Source organism: Pan troglodytes, chromosome 4 (assembly GCF_028858775.2).
Source record: "Pan troglodytes isolate AG18354 chromosome 4, NHGRI_mPanTro3-v2.0_pri, whole genome shotgun sequence".
NCBI classification, from domain to species: domain Eukaryota; kingdom Metazoa; phylum Chordata; class Mammalia; order Primates; family Hominidae; genus Pan; species Pan troglodytes.
Genome location: NC_072402.2, coordinates 14487021 through 14507763, shown reverse-complemented (window position 1 = coordinate 14507763; position 20743 = coordinate 14487021). Strand labels below are relative to the sequence as shown.

The 20743-nt window shown below is 39.3% G+C and overlaps 1 protein-coding gene across 3 annotated transcripts in view; it reads left to right on the top strand.

The window, feature by feature from the left end:
• DNAH5 (dynein axonemal heavy chain 5) overlaps nt 1–20743 on the top strand; it is a 327271-nt gene that overhangs the window by 155512 nt on the left and 151016 nt on the right. For all 3 annotated transcript variants that reach the window (XM_016952957.4, XM_016952956.4, XM_054684178.2), the window contains exons 30-34: nt 1918–2071; nt 10410–10573; nt 16208–16364; nt 19269–19481; nt 20164–20388. In XM_016952957.4, coding sequence (XP_016808446.4) covers nt 1918–2071; nt 10410–10573; nt 16208–16364; nt 19269–19481; nt 20164–20388 — 913 coding nt within the window. The remainder of the gene's footprint in view (nt 1–1917; nt 2072–10409; nt 10574–16207; nt 16365–19268; nt 19482–20163; nt 20389–20743) is intronic.

Here is a 20743-nt window from a genome sequence, read left to right as displayed (position 1 = left end):
CAAATATATGGTAATTGTGCAGAATGTGGATACCATTGAGATATGAATTTGTTGTTCTATTCTAGCTTTAAAATATCACCCAATTCTCCGTATATACATGTATCAATACTTTTAATGTTGGAAATACTGTGTACTTCATGCTATTTCAAAAAAATTTCTCTTATTTCAGTTTACTTGTTACACTAAAGTAATATTGGGATATAAAGTTAGACCATTAGTAATCTTGAGTTTGGACTTCTCAGGATTTAGTGAGTTTTAATGAACTTGGTTACTATTCATACCAAACCAGAATAAAGGATAGACAGGCAATAATATACCCTAGGGAGATAGAAAAGACACTCATATAAATTAAGTTAAAATTATCTGGTTGGGGTGGGGAAACTTTTCTTTTCAGTGGCATCTAATCTACAGATAGAGTTATTGGGAGGAGTATTTTTTCAATATGTATTTATTGAACCTTTACTATGTGTGTGATGTACTCTTCTAGGCGCTGTGGGTAGAACAACAAATAAGGGAAAGATCTCTGTTTCTATGGACCTATATTTCTAGTGAAGAGCATACAAATATTCAGAAAGATGCATGGAATATTAAAACAATTTGGTTAACAATTAAGAATATGGAAATTAAACTTTTATGCAATAATACGACTTCAAGTCCATATTATGTAGGGCTAGAGAGAACCATGAAGGGATAAGAAAGAGAAGAAGAGACATAAAAGTAGGCTGTATAATCATTTAGGATTAAGTTTGTCTGTAAATAACAGAAACACCACATACAAAATGGCTAATATAACACTGATGTTTATATTGCTCACGCGTAAAAGAATTCCTAATGTAGGTGGTTCAGGTTGGAATGGGGGCTTCACCACATCATCAGGGACCCAAGCTGGGTCTGGCTCACTCATCTGTCTTTCCCAGATGTGACCTTATTCCCCATACTACCCATTACATCCAGTGCCACAACTCACATTTCGTGTAGAAGAGTGGTTCTCAATCTTTGCAACATACCAGATACACTGAAGGAACTTAAAAAAAATCCCAATGCCAGGGCCACTTCCCAGACCCATTGAATCAGAGTCTCTGTACGTAGGACCCAGGCAGGCATCAGTAATTTTTAATGCTGGCGAGATGATTCCAGTGTTCAGCTATGAGATCATTCCAGTGTTCCGCTAAATTAAGCACTGTTGATGTGGAACTTAGTCTTCTGACTGCACATTACTGCAAAGGGAAGCTGGGAAATTCAGTAATTTAGCTGGGTAATTATGAGCCCACATGGAAAAGCAGAAGGAAAAAAGGACATTGGGAGGCCACCCACAGGCAGTCTGTCTCAAAGAGGAAAAGGGGAAGACAGATTAACTATGGAAGAGGCAGTAATCTTGCACACATGTACATCAAACATGAGTGGGTTGGACACAGGTGCGTGGGAAGTTAGAAAGAGACTCAGAAAAGGGGAGGCTAAGGAGAGAGTCCAGGTGTTATCATATTTGAAGATTGAATTAGTTGTCTGGTCCCCACTGATGGTTCTATAAAGGCTCCATATTATATGAAAAACCAGAGACTCCATGAAATAGGCACAGAAGCTCAGTAGAGCAAATATTATTCTCGTAGCCATAGCAGCACTGAGGGTAATTATATTACCCTGGAAGCTTGGTGGAATCAAGTCTAATGCCTGATCTACTCCTTAGATTATAAATCTCCCACCCTTCTCTATGCTCTGGATCAAAAGGGAAAAAGCTAGACTAACAATGCACAATAAGTGGGGATGAATTAATCACTTGGTTGCATCACTTTAAAAGCCAGCAACATAATTAAGGTTGTAAAGAAAGAGGTTAAAATTAAGATTTTTAAAAACCTTTTTAATTTGAAACAACAGCACAACAAAAACAAAACCAAATCCTAAACCTATTTTTTATTTTAGGTACAATATGCCATTCAAAGCCCAGATTCAAAAATGGGTGCAGTACCTTTCCAACTCAACAGACATCATCGAGAGCTGGATGACGGTGCAAAACCTGTGGATTTATTTAGAAGCTGTCTTTGTGGGAGGAGACATTGCCAAGCAGCTGCCCAAGGTTTTGTAATCTTCTTTATGATTTCATCAGATTTTTCAGAGAAAGATCTCAGAACGAATACCCCCTTAAATAATGCAGTAATATTCCACCTCTATTGAACCCCCTTCCTTCAATCTTTTTGTTGTCACTGTTAATGCTGTTATTCTTCAAAGGGAGTGAGGAATTGTGGAAAGGAAAGGGGTGACAATCAGAGTAAGAATGCTGCAAAACTGTGGAGGTTTGATAGGAGATAGAGGGTTAAAAAAACAAAAAATAAGTGGTCGCATAATTGATATGCTTCTTTAGATAATTTCAAGGTAGAATTTGGAACAGTGTAGAATTATGGTGCAGTTATCTTGATGGTAGGCTAATTTGTTCTTCTACTACAGACATTTTAAAGTAATGCATACTATACAATGTACCCAATTATATCTGTACAGTAAAATTAAGGGATGGAAATGTGCAGAAAAAATCTCCAAAACAAAAAGACCTTCTTTTCAAGATGTCAAGTATATATTTATCATCAAATCGTAATCATCTTACTGGGTATATATGGAGTATATTTTGAGATTTTTAAATGAACATTTTAACCAATTCTCAAGGATTCTTATTCAATTACCTTAAGTCGTATGCAAGATTATAACATTTTAACAATATATTTCAGTTTTAGAAGCATGATTATTTTAAATGTTTTCATCACATAGGTTTCTGAACTTCTTCTTTGGTTAGTTTTCAGTTTAATTACAGATGACAGATAAAATCAGACTGCGGACCATTTATTTTGGAGGCAATAGTGAAATGTATTCACTCACTAAAATTTTACTTTATTTTTGATTTGTATTTGTGCGTGTTTTTCATCTTCTTTTTTTAAAGGTTTTAAGTAGGAGGTTTGGATTTTTTTAAAAATTATATTTAAGTTCTGGGATACATGTGCAGAATGTGCAGGTTTGTTACATAGGAATACAGGTGCCATGGTGGTTTGCTGCACCCAGCAACCTGTCATCTACATTAGGTATTTCTCCTAATGCTATCCTTCCCCTTGCCCCACACCCCCTGACAGGCCCCAGTGTGTGATGTTCCCCTCCCTGTGCCCATATGTTCTCATTGTTCAACTCCCACTTATGAGTGAGAACATGCGGTGTTTGGTTTTCCATTCCTGTGCTAGTTTGCTGAGAATAATGGTTTCTAGCTTCATCCATGTCCCTGCAAAGGACATGGACTCCTCCTTTTTTATGGCTGCATAGTATTCCATGGTGTATATGTGCTACATTTTCTTTATCCAGTATAACATTGATGGGCATTTGGGTTGGTTCCAAGTCTTTCCTTTTGTGAACAGTGTTGCAATAAACATACGTGTGCATGTGTCTTTGTAGTAGATTGATTTATAATCCTTTGGGTATATACACAGTAATGGGATTGCTGGGTCAAGTGGCATTTCTAGTTCTAGCTCCTTGAGGAATCACCACACTGTTTTGGCTTTTGTTGCAATTGCTTTTGGTGTTTTAGTCATTAAGTCTTTGCCCATGCCTATGTCCTGAATGGTATTGCCTAGGTTATCTTCTAGGGTTTTATGGTTTTACGTCTTATGTTTAGATCTTTAATCCACCATGAGTTAATTTTTGTATAAGGTGTAAGGAAGGGGTCCAGTTTCAGTTTTCTGCATATGGCTAGCCAGTTTTCCCAACATCATTTAATAAATAGGGAATCCTTTCCCTATTGCTTGTTTTGTCAGGTTTGTCAAATGTCAGATGTTTGTAGATGTGTGGTGTTATTTCTGAAGCTTCTGTTCTGTTCCCTTGGTCTATATATCTGTTTTGGTACCAGTACCATGCTGTTTTGGTTACAGTAGCCTTGAAGTATAGTTTGAAATCAGGTAGCATGATACCTCCAGCTCTGTTCTTTTTGCTTAGGATTGTCTTGGCTATAGGACTCTTTTTTGTTTCCATATGAAATTTAAAGTAGTTTTTTCTAATTCTTTGAAGAAAGTCAATGGTAGCTTGATGGGAATAGCATTGAATCTATAAATTACTTTGTGCAGTATAGCCATTTTTATGATATTGATTCTTCCTATCCATGAGCATGGAATGTTCTTCCATTTGTTTGTGTCCTCTGTTATTTCCTTGAGCAGTGGTTTGTAGTTCTCCTTGAAGAGGTCCTTCACATCCCTTGTAAATTGGATTCCTAGGTATTTTATTATCTTTGTAGCAATTGTGAATGGGAGTTCACTACGATTTGGCTCTCTGTTTATCTATTATTGGTGTATAGGAATGCTTGTGATTTTTGCACATTGATTTTGTATCCTGAGACTTTGCCGAAGTTGCTTATCAGCTTAAGGAGTTTTGGGGCTGAGACAATGGGGTTTTCTAGATATACAATCATGTCATCTGCAAACAGAGATAATTTGACTTCCTCTTTTCCTATTTGAATACACTTTATTTCTTTCTCTTGCCTGATTGCCCTGGCCAGAACTACCAACACTATGTTGGATAGGAGTGGTGAGAGAGGGCATCCTTGTCTTGTGTCAGTTTTCAAAAGGAATGCTTCCAGCTTTTGCCTATTCAGTATGATATTGGCTGTGGATTTGTCATAAATCGCTCTTATTATCTTATTATTTTGAGATGTGTTCCATCAATACTTAGTTTATTGAGAGTTTTTAGCATGAAAGGATGTTCAATTTTGTCAAAGGCCTTTTCGGCATCTATTGAGATAATCATGTGGTTTTTTCATTGGTTCTGTTTATGTGAGGTATTATGTTTATTTGCATATGTTGAACCAGCCTTACATTCCAGGGATGAAGCTGACTTGATTGCGGTGGATAACCTTTTTAATGTGCTGTTTGATTCGGTTTGCTTGTATTTTATTGAAGATTTTTGCATTGATGTTCATAAGAGATATTGGCCTACATTTCCTTTTTTTGTTGTGTCTCTGCCAGGTTTTGGTATGAGGATGATGCTGGCCTCATAAAATGAGTTAGGGAGGAGTCCCTCTTTTTCTATTGTTTGGAATAGTTTTAAGAGGAATGGTACCAGCTGCTCCTTGAACCTCTGGTAGAATTTCTAGAATAAATTTATCCATTTCTTCTAGATTTTCTAGTTTATTTGTATAGAGGTGTTTATAGTATTCTCTGATGGCAGTTTGTATTTCTGTGGGATCAGTGGTGATATCCCCTTTATCATTTTTTATTGTATCTATTTGATTCTTCTCTCTTTTCTTCTTTAGTAGTCTGACTAGCAGTCTATCTGTTTTGTTGATCTTTTCAAAAAACCAGCTCCTGGATTCATTGATTTTTTTGAAGGGTTTTTCATGTCTCTATCTCCTTCGGTTCTGCTCTGATCTTAGTTATTTCTTGTCTTCTGCTAGCTTTTGAATTTGTTTGCTCTTGATTCTCTAGTTCTTTTAATTGTGATGTTAGAGTGTTGATTTTAGATCTTTCCCACTTTCTCCTGTGGGCAGTTAGTGCTATAAATTTCCCTCTAAACAGTGTTTTAGCTGTGTCCCAGAAATTCTGGTATACTGTGTCTTTGTTCTCATTGGTTTCAAAGAACTTATTTATTTCTGCCTTAATTTCATTATTTACCCAGTAGTCATTCAGGAGCTGGTTGTTCAGTTTCCATGTAGTTGTGCAATTTTGAGTGAGTTTCTTAATCTTGAGTTCTAATTTGATTGCACTGTGGTCTGAGAGACTGTTTTTTATGATTTGCATTCTTTTGCATTTGCTGAGGAGTGTTTTACTTCCAATCATGTGGTCGATATTAGAATAAATATGATGTGGTGCTGAGAAGAGTGTATATTCTGTTGATTTGGGGTGGAGAGTTCTGTAGATGTCTGTTAGGTCCGCTTGGTCCAGAGCTGAGTTCAAGTCCTGAATATCCTTGTTAATTTTCTGTCACATTGATCTGACTAATATTGAGAGTGGGGTGTTAAAGTCTCCCACTATTGAAGAGTATGGGCATTTAAATGTAAGATTTATGATGAAAATCTAAGTGGAGTGGTTCTTGTCAGTTTACTTTTCATATTGAGTGATGCATGAGATAGGTGTTCAGAGTAGTATTCTGCATCATAGTGAGAGAGAAGCATTTTTTATTTTACTTAAAATTAAATTAAATGTAATTAAATTACTAGTGAATCATTTTACTGATTGTACTTTTATGCTATAAAATGCAGTACATTTGAAAATTTTTAGGTTATGTGTAAGCTTAATTTTGTAATTAAACATTTCTTTAACATGTTAAAAAAAGTCTCCCACTATTAAGTCTCCCACTACTAAGTCTCTTTGTAGGTCTCTAAGAACTTGCTTTATGAACCTGGGTGCTCCTGTGTCGGGTGCATATACATTTAGGATAGTTAGCTCTTCTCATTGCATTGATCCCTTTACCATTATGTAATACCCTTCTTTGTCTTTTTTGATCTTTGTTGGTTTAAAGTCTGTCTTATCAGAGAGTAGGATTGCAACCCCTGCTTTTTTTTGCTTTCCATTTGCTTGGTAAATATTCCTCTATCCCTTTATTTTGAGCCTATGTGTGTCTTTGCACGTGAGATGGGTCTCCTGAATACAGCACACTGATGGATCTTGACTCTATTAAATTTGCCAGTCTGTGTCTTTTAATTGGGGCATTTACCCTGTTTACATTTAAGGTTAATATTGTTATGTATGAATTTGATCCTGTCATTATGATGCTAGCTGGTTATTTTGTCCATTAGTTGATGCAGTTTCTTCATAATATCAATGGTCTTTACATTTTGGTTTGTTTTTGCAGTGGCTGGTTCTGGTTTTTCCTTTCTGTATTTAGTGCTTCCTTCAGGAGCTCTTGTAAGGCAGGCCTGGTGCTGACAAAGTCCCTCATCACTTGCTTGTCTTTAAAGGATTTTATTTCTCCTTCATTTATGAAGCTTAGTTTGGCTGGATATGAAATTCTGGGTTGAAAATTCTTTTAAGAATGTTGAATATTGGCCCCCACTCTCTTATGGCTTGTAGGGTTTCTGCAGAGAGATCCACTGTTAGTCTAATGGGCTTCTCTTTGTGGGTAACCCGACATTTCTCTCTGGCTGCCTTTAATATTTTTTCCTTCATTTCAACCTTGGTGAATCTGATGATTATGTGTTTTGGGATTGCTCTTCTTGAGGAGAATCTTCATGGTGTTCTCTGTATTTCCTGAATTTGAATGTTGGCCTGTCTTGCTAGGTTGGGGAAGTTCTCCTGGATAATATCCTGAAGAGTGTTTTCTAACTTGGATCCATTCTCCCCATCACTTTTAGGTACATCAATCAAATGTAGGTTTGGTCTTTTCACATAGTCTCATATTTCTTGGAGGCTTTGTTCATTCCTTTCCATTATTTTTTCTCTAATCTTGTCTTTGTGCTTTATTTCATTACATTGATCTTCAATCTCTGATATCCTTTCTTCTGCTTGATCAATTCGGGTATTGATACTTGTGTATGCTTCACGAAATTCTTGTGCTGTGTTTTTCAGTTCCATCAGGTCATTTATGTTCTTCTCTAAATTGGTTATTCTAGTTAGCAATTTCTCTAACCTTTTATCAAGGTTCTTAGCTTCCTTATATTGGGTTAGAACATGCTCCTTTAGCTTGGAGGAGTTTGTTATTACCCACCTTCTGAAGCCTACTTCTGTCAATTCGTCAAACTCATTCTCTGTCCAGTTTTGTTCCCTTGCTGGCAAGGAGTTGTTATCCTTTGGAGGAGAAGAGGCATTCTGGTTTTTGGAATTTTCAGTCTTTTTGTGCTGGTTTTTCCTCATCTTTGTGTATTTATCTACCATTGGTCTTTGCTATTGGTGACCTTCAGATGGAGTTTTTGTGTGGTCGTCCTTTTAGTTGATGGTGATGCTATTGCTTCCTCTTTGTTAGTGTTCCTCTAACAGACAGGCCCCTCTTCTGCAGGTCTTCTGGAGTTTGCTGGGGTTCCAATCCAGACCCTGTTTGCCTGGGTATCACCAGCGGAGGCTGCAGAACAGCAAAGATTGCTGCCTGCTCCTTCCTCTGGAAGCTTTGTCTGAGAGGTGCACCTGCCAGATGTCAGCTGAAGCTCTCCTGTATGAGGTGTCTGTTGGCCCCTGCTGGGAAGTGTCTCCCTGTCAGGAAGCATGGGGTCAGGGGCCCACTTGAGGAGGCAGTCTGTCCCTTAGCAGAGCTCGAGCCCTGTGCTGGGAGATCTGCTGCTCTCTTCAGAGCTGGCAGGCAGGAATGTTTAAGTCTTCTGAAGCTGCATCCCACAGCTGCCCCTTCCCCCAGGCGCTCTGTCCCAGGGAGATGACAGTTTTATCTATAAGCCTTGACTGAGGCTGCTGCCTTTTTTTCAGAGATGCCCTGCACAGAGAGGAGGAATCTAGAGAGGCAGTCTGGCTACAGCAGCTTTGTGGTGCTGCAGTGGGCTCTGCCCAGTCTGAACTTCTTTGCGGCTTTGTTAACACTGTGAGGGAAAAACCGCCTACTCAAGCCTCAGTAATGGTGGACCCCCCTCCCCCCACCAAGCTGGAGCATTCCAGATCGACTTCAGACTGCTGTGCTGCCAGTGAGAATTTCAAGCCAGTGGATCTTAGCTTGCTGGGTTCTGCGGGGATGGGATCCACTGAGCAAGACCACTTGGCTACCTGGCTTCAGCCCCCTTTCCAGGGGAGTGAATGGTTCTGCCTCAGTGGCATCCCAGGTGCCACTAGGGTACAAAAAAAAAATAAACTGGCTGGGCGTGGTGGCTCACGCCTGTAATCCCAGCACTTTGGGAGGCTGAGGTGGGCAGATTACCTGAGGTCAGGAGTTCGAGACCAGCCTGACCAACATGGAGAAACCCTGTCTCTACTAAAAATACAAAATTAGCCGGGCATGGTGGCACATGCCTGTAATCCCAGCTTCTCAGGAGGCTGAGGCAGGAGAATCGCTTGAACCTGGGAGGCGGAGGTTGCAGTGAGCTGAGATCACACCGTTGCACTCCAGCCTGGGCAAAAAGAGTGAAACTCCATCAAAAAAACAAAAAACAAAAAAAACTGCAGCTAGCTCAGTGTCTACCCAAACGGCCACCCAATTTTGTGTTTGAAACCCAGGGCCCTTGTGGGGTAGGCACCTGAGGGAATCTCCTGGTCTGCAGATTGCGAAGACCATGGGGAAAGCGTAGTATCTGGGCCAAATAGCAGTGTCCCTCACAGCATGGTACCTCATGGCTTCCCTTGGCTCAGGGGAGAGTTCCCCAAACCCTTTCACTTCTCAGGTGAGGCAACACCCCACCCTGCTTCTGCTTGCCCTCCGTGGGCTGCACCCACTGTCTGACCAGTCCCAGTGAGATGAGCCAGGTACCTCAGTTGGAAATGCAGAAATAATCTGCCTTCTGTGTTGATCTTGCTGGGAGCTGCAGGGCGGAACTATTCCTATTCGGCCATCTTGCCCAGGATTCCCATGTTTTTCTTTTTAATGGATGAAGAAGAATCTAAAATTGGACTTATACATTTTCATGTAGAATATTTAAGGTGCTAGGTGTTGTTTCTTCCTTTCATATTTGATGGTATATACTCATTGGTAACATACAGAAAGCTTTAAAGAAGAAAATGAAAATTTGGGGCCGGGTGCAGTGGCTCATGCTTGTAATCCCAGCACTTTAGGAGGCTGAGGTGGGAAGACTGCTTGAGCCCAGGAGTTCAAGACCAGCCTGGGCAACATGATGAAACCCCGTTTCTACAAAAAATAAAAAAAAATTAGCTAGGCATGGTGGCACATGCCTGTAGTCCCAGATACTGGAGAGGCTGAGGTAGGAGAATCACTTGAGCCCAGGAAATCAAGGCTGCAGTGAGCTGTGACCGAGCACCTGCACTCTGGCCTGGACAACAGAGTGAGACCTGTCTTAAAAAAGGAAGAAAATTTATATGATTCCTGCCCTCTCAAGATAATCTGTGCATTTTCCATTAAATTTTTTTACAATATTCCAGTTATACTGGAATTAATTTTGTATCTTTATTTTTAAATATTTTTTTCTACATAAACAATCCAGTGCTCAATAGAGAAAATATAAAAATAGGAAATCTACTTCATTTAGAGATAACCCGTGAAAAGAAATGTGTGTCCTTTCTTTTCATATTTCCTTGAATTGTATTATTACTTTTGTATTCATTTCTTGTTGTAACTTAACATAATGGGAGTACCAAGGTTGAGCTAAGGATGCTTACTTAATACAGGGGATGATATGGCACAGAAAGCCCAATAAGAACTTCAATAAATTGTGTGTGACATTAGGCATATATTGCTTGGCTATCTGGACCGGTTAAAACTCTAGCCTCAGCTGGAGGAATGTGAGATACTGTCTTTGAGATCACAGATGTGTCCAAATCTAAGTGTGCTTTGTTACCTTGTTCTCATAGGAAGCCAAGCGGTTTTCTAACATAGATAAATCTTGGGTGAAGATCATGACTCGGGCACATGAAGTGCCCAGTGTAGTCCAGTGCTGTGTTGGAGATGAGACCCTGGGGCAGCTGTTACCGCACTTGCTGGACCAGTTGGAAATATGCCAGAAATCCCTTACTGGGTAAGTTCACTGGCTCTTTGAAAGTTCTCGGTATCCTTGAGACAAAAGGATACAGGGTGACTAGATAGCATTAGCCAAATTTGTTTTCTTTTGCTAAGGCTGAATTTATGTATAAAGCTGTTGCACAGATGAAACTGATATTTTGAAGCCTTATATTCTCATCAAAGACGTGCTAGATTTGTCCTGATGTTGGACTCATAGGACTTAAGGTTGCTTCCATCACTGGGATAAGACTGTATAAACATCCTCATACAGTCCCTGCTTTAAAAAATTAATACACCTATTTTCTGACATTCTTCTTGAATAAACATTTATAGAACCAACATATTTTATTATACTCATTATATGAAACAGTGTTTAGTATATACATGCAGTCAGGATTATATTAAAAAGTGTCTAATATCTGTCTACACACACATTTATGTGTACAGAGGCGTTGTGAATTCCAAGAGTCATAAAGTTTTTTTTGTTTTTTTTTTTTCCTTTGGTTAATCACAGTAAAATAATGTAAGTAGAAATATGTTACATAGTAATATGCTAAGTATACATTGACACTTAAGGAAGTTAAACTCAAGCACCTGAGCATTTAACTTAAATAATGATGTCTCCTTGGCCCACTCTGGGAGACAGTTGATCTTTCCCCATGAATACATCCTGATGGCCTCATGACCTGTAATAGTGTCCTGTGAATAACCAGCTTGTCCTGTGCACTGCGGGACTCAGGTCATCTAAGCCAGGCTGCCCTCATAGACACAGTTGATGGCTATAATACTGGGCTTCAAATGGTACTTTGGCAGGATCTCGATGAAATAAAGAGAGGAGTTTATTAAAATTGAACAAAAAAAGTGACTATGCTAAAAATGGAAAAAAGACCTGTAAGAGGGTACTTGTAAGCAATATGGATTACTTATTTATTCTTGGCTAACCAAAAAAAAATTTGAGACGGCTGCTGGAAAATAACAATGCATGAGAAAGTTAAGGTCAAAGGGAAAAAAGGGCTAATAAGCTCAGAGGGTAAAATTGGTGCAGAGAAAAACTACAAATGGACCTTAGATTTAGAGAGCAAAGATCCTTCCTAGGTTCCAAGGTAAAGGGTGGCATATGATAGGTTCATAGGATTCATAGAATAAAAGTTACTCGGGGAGACATTACGTTTTGTTGTCCTCAAATTGATAATTTGGAGGAATTTCTATTGTGTATCGTATGAAAAGGGAACCCAGAGCGGAGTCTCCATCTGCTTTCTTATCACAGCATGAGTCAAACATGAGCCTCTCTAATGGAATGGCTTCATTCAGGGACCTAAGGGAATGGAATCACTGCATACACTTCAATGAATCCTCCATGAATATCACTTTCATATCCATATTGGTGGAAGGTATTGGGCAGCATAAAACGTGAGAGATGTAAACCCTGACAAGAATGCAGAGGACAGGGAGTCTGCACTGCTGGTTAAGGACAAATTCACAGGCTTCAGCATACAGCTGGGGAGATGTGGAAGTTTGTGGACTTTTAGGAAAGTTGAAGAGTCTAAATATATGTAACTAACCTGCACGTTGTGCACATGTACCCTAAAACTTAAAGTATATAAAAAAAAGTCTAAACAAAACCATGCGTACGTGGTTGTCCACCCCACTACCTTGAAGCTAGAGGTAGGGCCAAGATTTTCTGTAGCAAATATTTGCAAGTTTACTCTAACTTAGGTGATGAGTGTTTCAAAGGCCTATGCTATAGAGCAGGGGTCCCCAAACCTCGGCACCAGTCTGTGGCCTGTTAGGAACAGGGCTGCACAGCAGAAGTTGAGTAGCAGGTGAGTGAGCGAAGGTTCATTTGTATTTACAGCCGCTCCTCATCACTCGCAATGTCACCTGAGCTCTGCCTCCTGTGAGATCAGCAGCAACATTAGGGTCTCATAGTAGTGCAAGCCCTATTGTGAACTGCGCATACACCCTATTCTGAACTGCACATGCGAGGGATCTAGGTTGCGTACTCCTTGTGAGAATCTAATGCCTGATGATTGGTCACTGTTTCCCATCATCTCCAGATGGGACCATTTAGTTGCAGGAAAACAAGCTGAGGGCTCTCACTGATTCTACATTATGGTGAGTTGTATAATTGTTTCATTATGTAATAATAATAGAAATATAAGTGCACAATAATAATAGAAGTGAAGTACACAGTAAATATAATGCGCTTGAATCATCCTGAAACTACTCCCACCCCTGGTCTATGGAAAAATTGAAAAATGGTCTTCCATGAAATTGGTCCCTGGTGGCAAAAAGTTGAGGACTGCTGCCATAGAGTATCACCATAAACCTAAGGAGGCTTTTTAAACACCATGGCCATAGCCAACGCCAACGTCAGTAAAGCACCCTTTGAATGTTTACTTTAAAGCAAAACCATTTGCAAGTAATTCTTCTAACATAAAGATTTAGAAAAATGGAGTCTTAGGGATTAATGAGTTGATCTCCCTTATAAAATTATTAGATCAAGTCAAGTAACTGTTGAAGGACAAAAAGATTGTTGTCTAATGATTGATGCTGCGCCATTCCATTTCGTCTAATAATTATTTAGCATGACCAAATGCAGTTCAGGCACCACTGAACAGTTCTTGGATATAGACCCAGCAGGAAAGCTCTGTGCCTAACACCAGGATCAGGTCAGAGAGAACGAGAAAAGGGTTTCTGAAGGTTTCCCTGCTCTGGGGGTTCTTCAACATGGAAGGACTGAGGGGCAGGGACCACTAAGACATCATGCAGGTTCAGTTACCACTAAAACACTTGCCGAGGAACTGTCTACTGGACTACCTACAGCTGAGTTTATTACTTTTCTCTCCCTTCCTCATCTTCCACCCACCACCACAGACAGACAGACAGACAGACACACACACACACATGCACAATCCCCCCTCTATTTTTTTTTTCTCCTTTTTTTTTTTTGAGATGAGGTCTCACTCTTTTGCCCAGGCTGGAGTGCAGTGGTGCAATCTCGGCCCACTGCAGCCTCCGCCTCCCAGGTTCAAGTGATTCTCCCACCTTAGCCTCTTGAGTAGCTGGGAATACAGGGGCATGCCACCATGCCCAGCTATTTTTTTGGCATTTTTTTTAGTAGAGACGAGGTTTCACCATGGTGGCCAGGCTGGTCTCAAACTCCTGACGTCAGGTCATCCACCCACCTCGGCCTCTCAAAGTGCTTACAGGTGCGAGTCACTGTGCCCGGCCTATTTTTCTCTTTTTTTATTCTTTCTTTTTACCATGAACATATTCTATTCTGTCACCCAACATTTTGGCATTATTTCATAACCCTGCAGAGAATATGTCTACTCTAAAATTGTTCACACTTTTTTTTTTTAACTGAGCTTTCCGTGTCTTTTGATTTTGTTACCGAGAAGAGGTTATAAGCAATATATGTAAGCCTTGTATAGACATTTGAGAAATCATACTTATACAAAAGCAACACCCTCCCAAGCTGTCGAGAATCAGCATGGACAGGAAGGGTCTTTACACAGGTCAGATCGTAATTGGAGTTGCGGCAATCAGACTGTGTCCGCGAAGATAAGGTATCTTCTCTATACCGTCACAGGAGTTTGGCTGTCACACACCACAGCCTCCTTCCATACTGGTCTAACGGGACAGAAAACATGACCCAATTCCTCACCAGGATCAGACCGGGCTACTGTAAGGAAGATAACAAACACATCACAGTTATTCAGATAAGGATTGGGATATTTGAAATAACAGAATTAGTAGTTTTAAACTGAGAAAAGTTTAGTTTTTTAGCTAAAACAAAAGTAAACATTACAAACATTTAAGTAAGACTTTAAGAAAGTGAGGGGGAATAGAAGAAAATAGACTCTACAGGCTGTCTCATGTCCAAAGTGAACAACTCCTATCGCTCCAAGAGCTTGTTTTACTGAGGATCCTGTGAGAGCTGGATAGAATGATTTCAACCCACACGCCCAGGCTTATCCATGGTCGTCCCTGTACACATGTCCATTTCTTTCCCAAATTCCTTACTTAGCATGACCCTCTCTTTGTATCTCCTTCTTTTCTTTGCCTTTTTCTCAATGAGTGCCCTCCTTTGTCTTGAGGAATGTAGCTCATATTTGTCCTCAGCCTGGACATCCCACTCAGCAAAACGAATCCAGCAGTTGATGAATCGTGAACTGTCCAGCACTCCTCATGCATGCCCTGGGAGGTTGCCATCAGGCTCCGGTTTCTGATCCAAGTAATCCTCTAGTAAAGACTTGATTTTTCCTAGAAAGTGAATTCTGCTGTTATGAAACAGAAATGTTTCCTTATAATTTTACACAGGAAATAAGTAATACAATGTTCACAAAGAAGTGAACAACAAACACTGGGGTCTACCTGAGGGTGGAGGTGGCAGGAGGGTGAGGATTGGAAAACTACCTATCAGGTACTATGCTTATTACCTGGGTGATGAAATAATCTGTACACCAACCTCCCAACATGCAGTTTACCTGTATAACAAACCTGCACATGTACCCCTGAACCTAAAATAAAAAGTTGGGGCCAGGTGTGGTGGCTCATGCCTGTAATCTCAGCACTTTGGGAGGTTGAGGCAGATGGATCATTTGAGGTCACAAGTTAGAGACTAGCCTGGCTAACATGGTGAAATCCCATCTCTACTAAAAAAAAAAAAAATATTAGCTGGACGTGGTGGCACAGGCCTGTAGTTCCAGCCACTTCAGAGGCTGAAGCAGGAGAAACACTTGAACCCGGGAAGTAGAGGTCGTAGTGAGCCAAGGTCATGCCACTGCACTCCAGCCTGGGTGATAGACTGAGACTCTGTCTAAAAAAAAAAAAGTCGAAAAAGGCTAAAATGAATAATAATACTAATGATAAGGGAAGAGCAAAAATTAAAAAAAAAAATTTAAAAAGCTGGTAAAGTTTAAAAAAGAAGTACAATTAAAAGCATCATAATTATAACAAAATATGTTAGAAAATGAAGATAGAGAGCTATAGTTAAGAAAACAACAGAATACACATATCCATAACATCAGGAATGACCATAACAGAAAGCAAATATAGAAATGAAAGCTCGGCTAAAAGCAGGTCAGCGATTGGGAACATTCAGTGGATTTTGGAAACTCCTGGAGGCAGAGACAAGTGCCACAGCTTTTCCATGGAGCTCGTCACAGCTGGGTTTTGCTTCTGCTTGGATGACGAATTCATTGGATTCTCTTTTAAGTCACAATTTCAAGTATTGTAGGGAGCTTTTAGATGGCACAGTGCTGGGCTTGGAAACCCAAACCCAAAACCAAAACCTGCCTGGGTGTGTTTTTACCTTACTCTCTACATAGTGTTTTTATCTGACTCTCTACCTAGTATATACAAGATTTTCCAGACTGTGCAAAATGTGTACATTATAGTTGTGAAAAATGAGGGAATTCTGCCACCAATTTTGGGAAAAAATTATTTCTCCATCAGAATGTGGAATGTTATTTGAAAACATTCTTAAAAAATTGAAAAATTAAAAACAGTGAGAAGTCACGTAGGAAAATCAGATTGTCACAAGTCACACAATCTTCTCCCCTTTTCCCATCCAGGTTAATTTATTCCTTGAATGACCAGTTTTGTGTAGTTATAAAGGTTTATGTTTTTCCTCTCCTCGTAGGTACTTGGAGAAAAAACGACTGTGCTTTCCTCGGTTTTTCTTCGTCTCAGATCCTGCTCTTCTAGAGATTCTGGGGCAGGCGTCGGACTCCCACACTATACAGGCCCATTTGCTGAACGTGTTTGACAACATTAAATCTGTCAAGTTCCACGAAAAGGTTCGCCTAATTCTAATGGCAGGCCAACAATCACCGTACCTTCGAACCTCAACTGTCTAAGTAGCTCTTCGAAAACGGGTTTATAACAAGAGTTGCTTCCCTGTTCATTAGCTCTTGGCCAGTGACTAAAAACAAATCTCGGGGCCCAATTTACCTTCAGAACTGTGTAATTTCTTACTATCCAAAGTGTAGATTCAAATTTAAAAAATGCTAGTTTAGGATTAAGAATGCATTTATGTAGCATTCATGATTTTACACACCAAGTTAACTAGTCAGAAATCCAACAAGATGAAAAACCAGCTGTTCATAAAATAGTGTCTTAACTAAATGGAATTGCCCTCATGATGTAATTTGTTTTAATCTGGTTTTGGCATACTTTATTCAAACTGTTTTTGTCTTTTTAACACTTCCATGTGTATAGAATCATGAAGCTGCATGAGACTCACGATAGGTCATTTAACTTGACGGAGACTACACTTGCACAGCTGCCGAAATCTATTGTCTAATCCATCCCTCCACCCAAATTCCCTAGGAAAGTGACTCTTCTTGTTAGATATTGTATTCAGTTTCCCTCTGGTGCTTCATACAAACCCCTAGTAACATCCATTTCTTCATCCTAGCATGTGGTGTTACATTTATTGAGCAACTACCATGTTCCAGATGTCATGCTTAACACTGGGAATACGCTAACCTTCCATGAACTTGTGCTGTGGTGGAGGAGACAGGGAAGTAAACAAGTAGCCTTCAGAGTCCAGTTAGGGAGTGTTAGAGCTATTCCATTCGAAGCAATTAAAAGACACTTGTTAAGGTCAAGCTTCTTGCTGTCTGAGAGACATGATGCTGGCCTGGGGTTCCCAGGAAGAGTGTATCATGATCAACACTGAAGTCAGTTTTATGTACTTAACACTCAAGAGAAATTGGGCAATTAAATTGCTGATAATTTTGGACTTGAATTATTATTATTGTGCTTCATTAAGCACAAAGAACGTGAGAATGCCCATCAGGGAACCTGGTTGTATGGGGGTGTCGGGGAAGGCTTTCTGCAGAATATAAATTTGCACTGATGTTTTGAAGGTAAGTAGAATATAACCTTGCAGGTGAAGAAGGGAAGTATGGTCAGGTCAGAAGAAGAGCATGTGCAAGGGAAGTGTGGGCGCTCGGAAGTGTGGGAAGCCCAGGATGTCAGCAGCGTGGATGTGTGAGGGAGTGTATTAGTTTCCTAGGGCTGCTGTGGCTTAAAACAACAGAAATGTATTCTCTCAAAGTTCTGGAGGCTAGAGGTGACCACATCTTAAATTGATCACATCTGCAAAGACGCTATTCCCAAATAATGTCACATTCACAGGTATCAGGGCTTAGGACTTCAGTATATCTTTTTGAGAGACACAATTCAACCCACAACAGGGAGCCATGAGCAAACAGAGAAGGGGGATGGGCAGGATTCCAAAGGCCAGGTGCATCACATTACGGAATTCAGCTTCATCCTGAACATGATAAAAAGCCATGGGAGGTGTTTAAGCAGGGCAGTGACCTGATTTGTGTTTCAGAAACATTCTCTGGTACAGTGTAGGAGGCGGAATGAAAGGGGGCAAGGAAATCAGTGTAAGAAGCCATTGCAAAATCAGGATAAAAAAGGCTGAACAGCTGTAACAAGGCTTTGTTAGAGGGGACAGAGAGGAAGGAAAACAGGATGGATTTTAATGGTTCAAAAATAAATGTTTCTTGTTGTTTTATGGGATGTGTGGGTTGAAAGAAGGGACTAAATTCATCAGAAAATTCTTCCTGATGTTTTGCTTAAATCCTCTGCCATGGCACTAGGACATCATGGTCCAAGAGCAAAGCTTCTCACTGTCTCAAGTTGTATGGAAGATAATTTAAGTGTCTTTCAGTATCTTATTTACTGTGTAGCTCCCTTTTGTGAATTAAATGCCCACAGACTTTTAGCCTTTGTTCTTAGCAGCTGTTTCTTAAGATCGCGTTGCTTTTGTTTTTTGTTGCTCCTGCCATAAGGTTTCTACAATCGGGGGCAGATTTTGGTTGTGTGGGTGCTAAATCTTGTAAAATTATAAATACAAATTCATATTCAGGACCTTGGAAAGGGTCTGTGTAAGTGAGGGGCCCTGAAACTGAAGCCTCATTAGCTTTTTGGTAGATCACTTCTGTCTACCGCTAAGGAGGACTTAGTACAGCACTTTAGGTTTTAGAAGCCTCATTTCATTTGAGAAACTTTAGAGATTTTAAAAATCGTCATATTTGTATTAAATATTTCTTTTAAAAATAAGTTTCCCCCCTTACAGTATGGTTTATTTGGAATTGATTTCTTTCTTTCTTTTTCTTTCTTTCTTTCTTTTCTTTTCTTTCTTTCTTTCTTTCTTTTCTTTTCTTTTCTTTTCTTTCTTTCTCGCTCTGTTTGTTTCTTTCTTTTTTTGAGACGGAGTCTCGCTCTTGTTGCCCAGCTTGGAGTGCAATGGCACGATCTCGGCTCACTGCAACCTCCGCCTCCTGGTTTCAAGTGATTCTCATGCCTCAGCCTCTCAATTAGCTGGGATTACAGGCACCCACCACCGTGCCCAGCTAATTTTTGTATTTTTAGTAGAGACAGGGTTTCACCATATTGCCCGGGCTGGTCTTGAACTCCAGACCTCAGGTGATCCACCTAGAGCGGCCTCCCAAAGTGCTGGGATTACAGGTGTGAGCCACTGTGCCCGGCCTGGAATTGATTTTGTATTGCCTTTTAGATTTCATGGCTTTTTTTTTATTGTTTTGAAGTAGTTTATATTTGGCTTTTACAGTATTTTATAATCTGTAGCTTTACTTTCTTTGGGAAGGACAAGTCAATAATTAGTTTTTACTTTTTATATGACTATAGCTTTTTTTTTTTTTTTTTTTTGGTTTCTAACATAGATCTATGATCGAATTCTGTCAGTTTCCTCTCAAGAGGGTGAGACGATTGAATTGGATAAACCTGTCATGGCAGAGGGCAATGTGGAAGTTTGGCTTAATTCTCTTTTGGAAGAATCTCAGTCCTCATTGCATCTTGTGATTCGCCAGGCAGCGGCAAATATTCAAGAAACAGGTTTCCAACTAACTGAATTTCTTTCATCCTTCCCTGCTCAGGTCAGTGTATTGAAATTTGAAAGTATGTTTTGTAAAATAGTCATTTTAAATCTCAGACATTACCTATTGTAAGCTTCAAAAATGGCTATAATTTAACTCTAGACCAGTATTAAGATTTTCATAAGGACCCATTAAATATACTTAACCTTTCAGATTTTAACTACAGATTATATGGTCATATATCTATAGACTTAAATGTGTATTTGGGTTATAGATATATTTGATGTATTGTCTTTAATTTAAAACGGTTTTTTCCCTAATCAATCTTTTGATGTAACAATGTACAAAAATCATGAAAATGTACTGATTGAACACTTTACTAAAAAAAGAAAAATAGATTCAGCATTAAAATACAGGAAACAATGTTTTCTTAGTTACTGTGATTAATAAAAATTTGGTGAGCATCTACCCTGTCTCAACATTATGCTCGTTTGGGTAAAGCAAGTTTCAGACATTCTTTGCCTGCAAGCAACTTAAAATCTAGGGAGAAACGTGACTTCAACATAAATGACTTAAAATGATAAGAAATAGAATTTCCATAGGTTATGAAAAAAGGTATCAAAGTTGATGTAATCATGGCTTTACACTTGTGTAACAATCACAGCTGTTGATCACGTTGTATTTCTATTTAAATACATAAATATGCCATACAAATTCATGAAGCCTTTTTTATTTCCATAAGGTTGGATTATTAGGAATTCAGATGATATGGACACGGGATTCAGAAGAAGCCCTTAGAAATGCCAAGTTTGATAAAAAAATCATGCAGAAAACTAATCAGGCTTTCCTGGAGCTACTCAATACACTGATAGACGTCACCACGAGGGATCTGAGTTCCATGGAACGAGTGAAATACGAGACTCTGATTACTATTCATGTGCACCAAAGGGATATCTTTGATGACCTGGTAAATTCTTTATAAATGCTGTGGCATGTAGAGAAAAACAAATTCTAGACACTATCTGCATTTACCCAGTAGAACTAGTTTGATTGAATTCAAGGAAAAAATTAAATTCTGGCAAAGAATCATGTTTGTAATCAGAGCTTGTTATCAGCTTTCTTTTCAGTCTTAACTGAACGTAAGTCATATTCTGATGATCTATACTAAGATGTTATTGAGGCAATTAGACTTTATTCAAAAATGTTTTAACGTGATGATTTTTAATGTTAAAATTGTCATGTAGCATCTGAAAAGCCTTCATACATCTTTTTTGCTTTTTACCTATTAATTGAAGATCACCAGTTTCTTGCTATGAAAATTA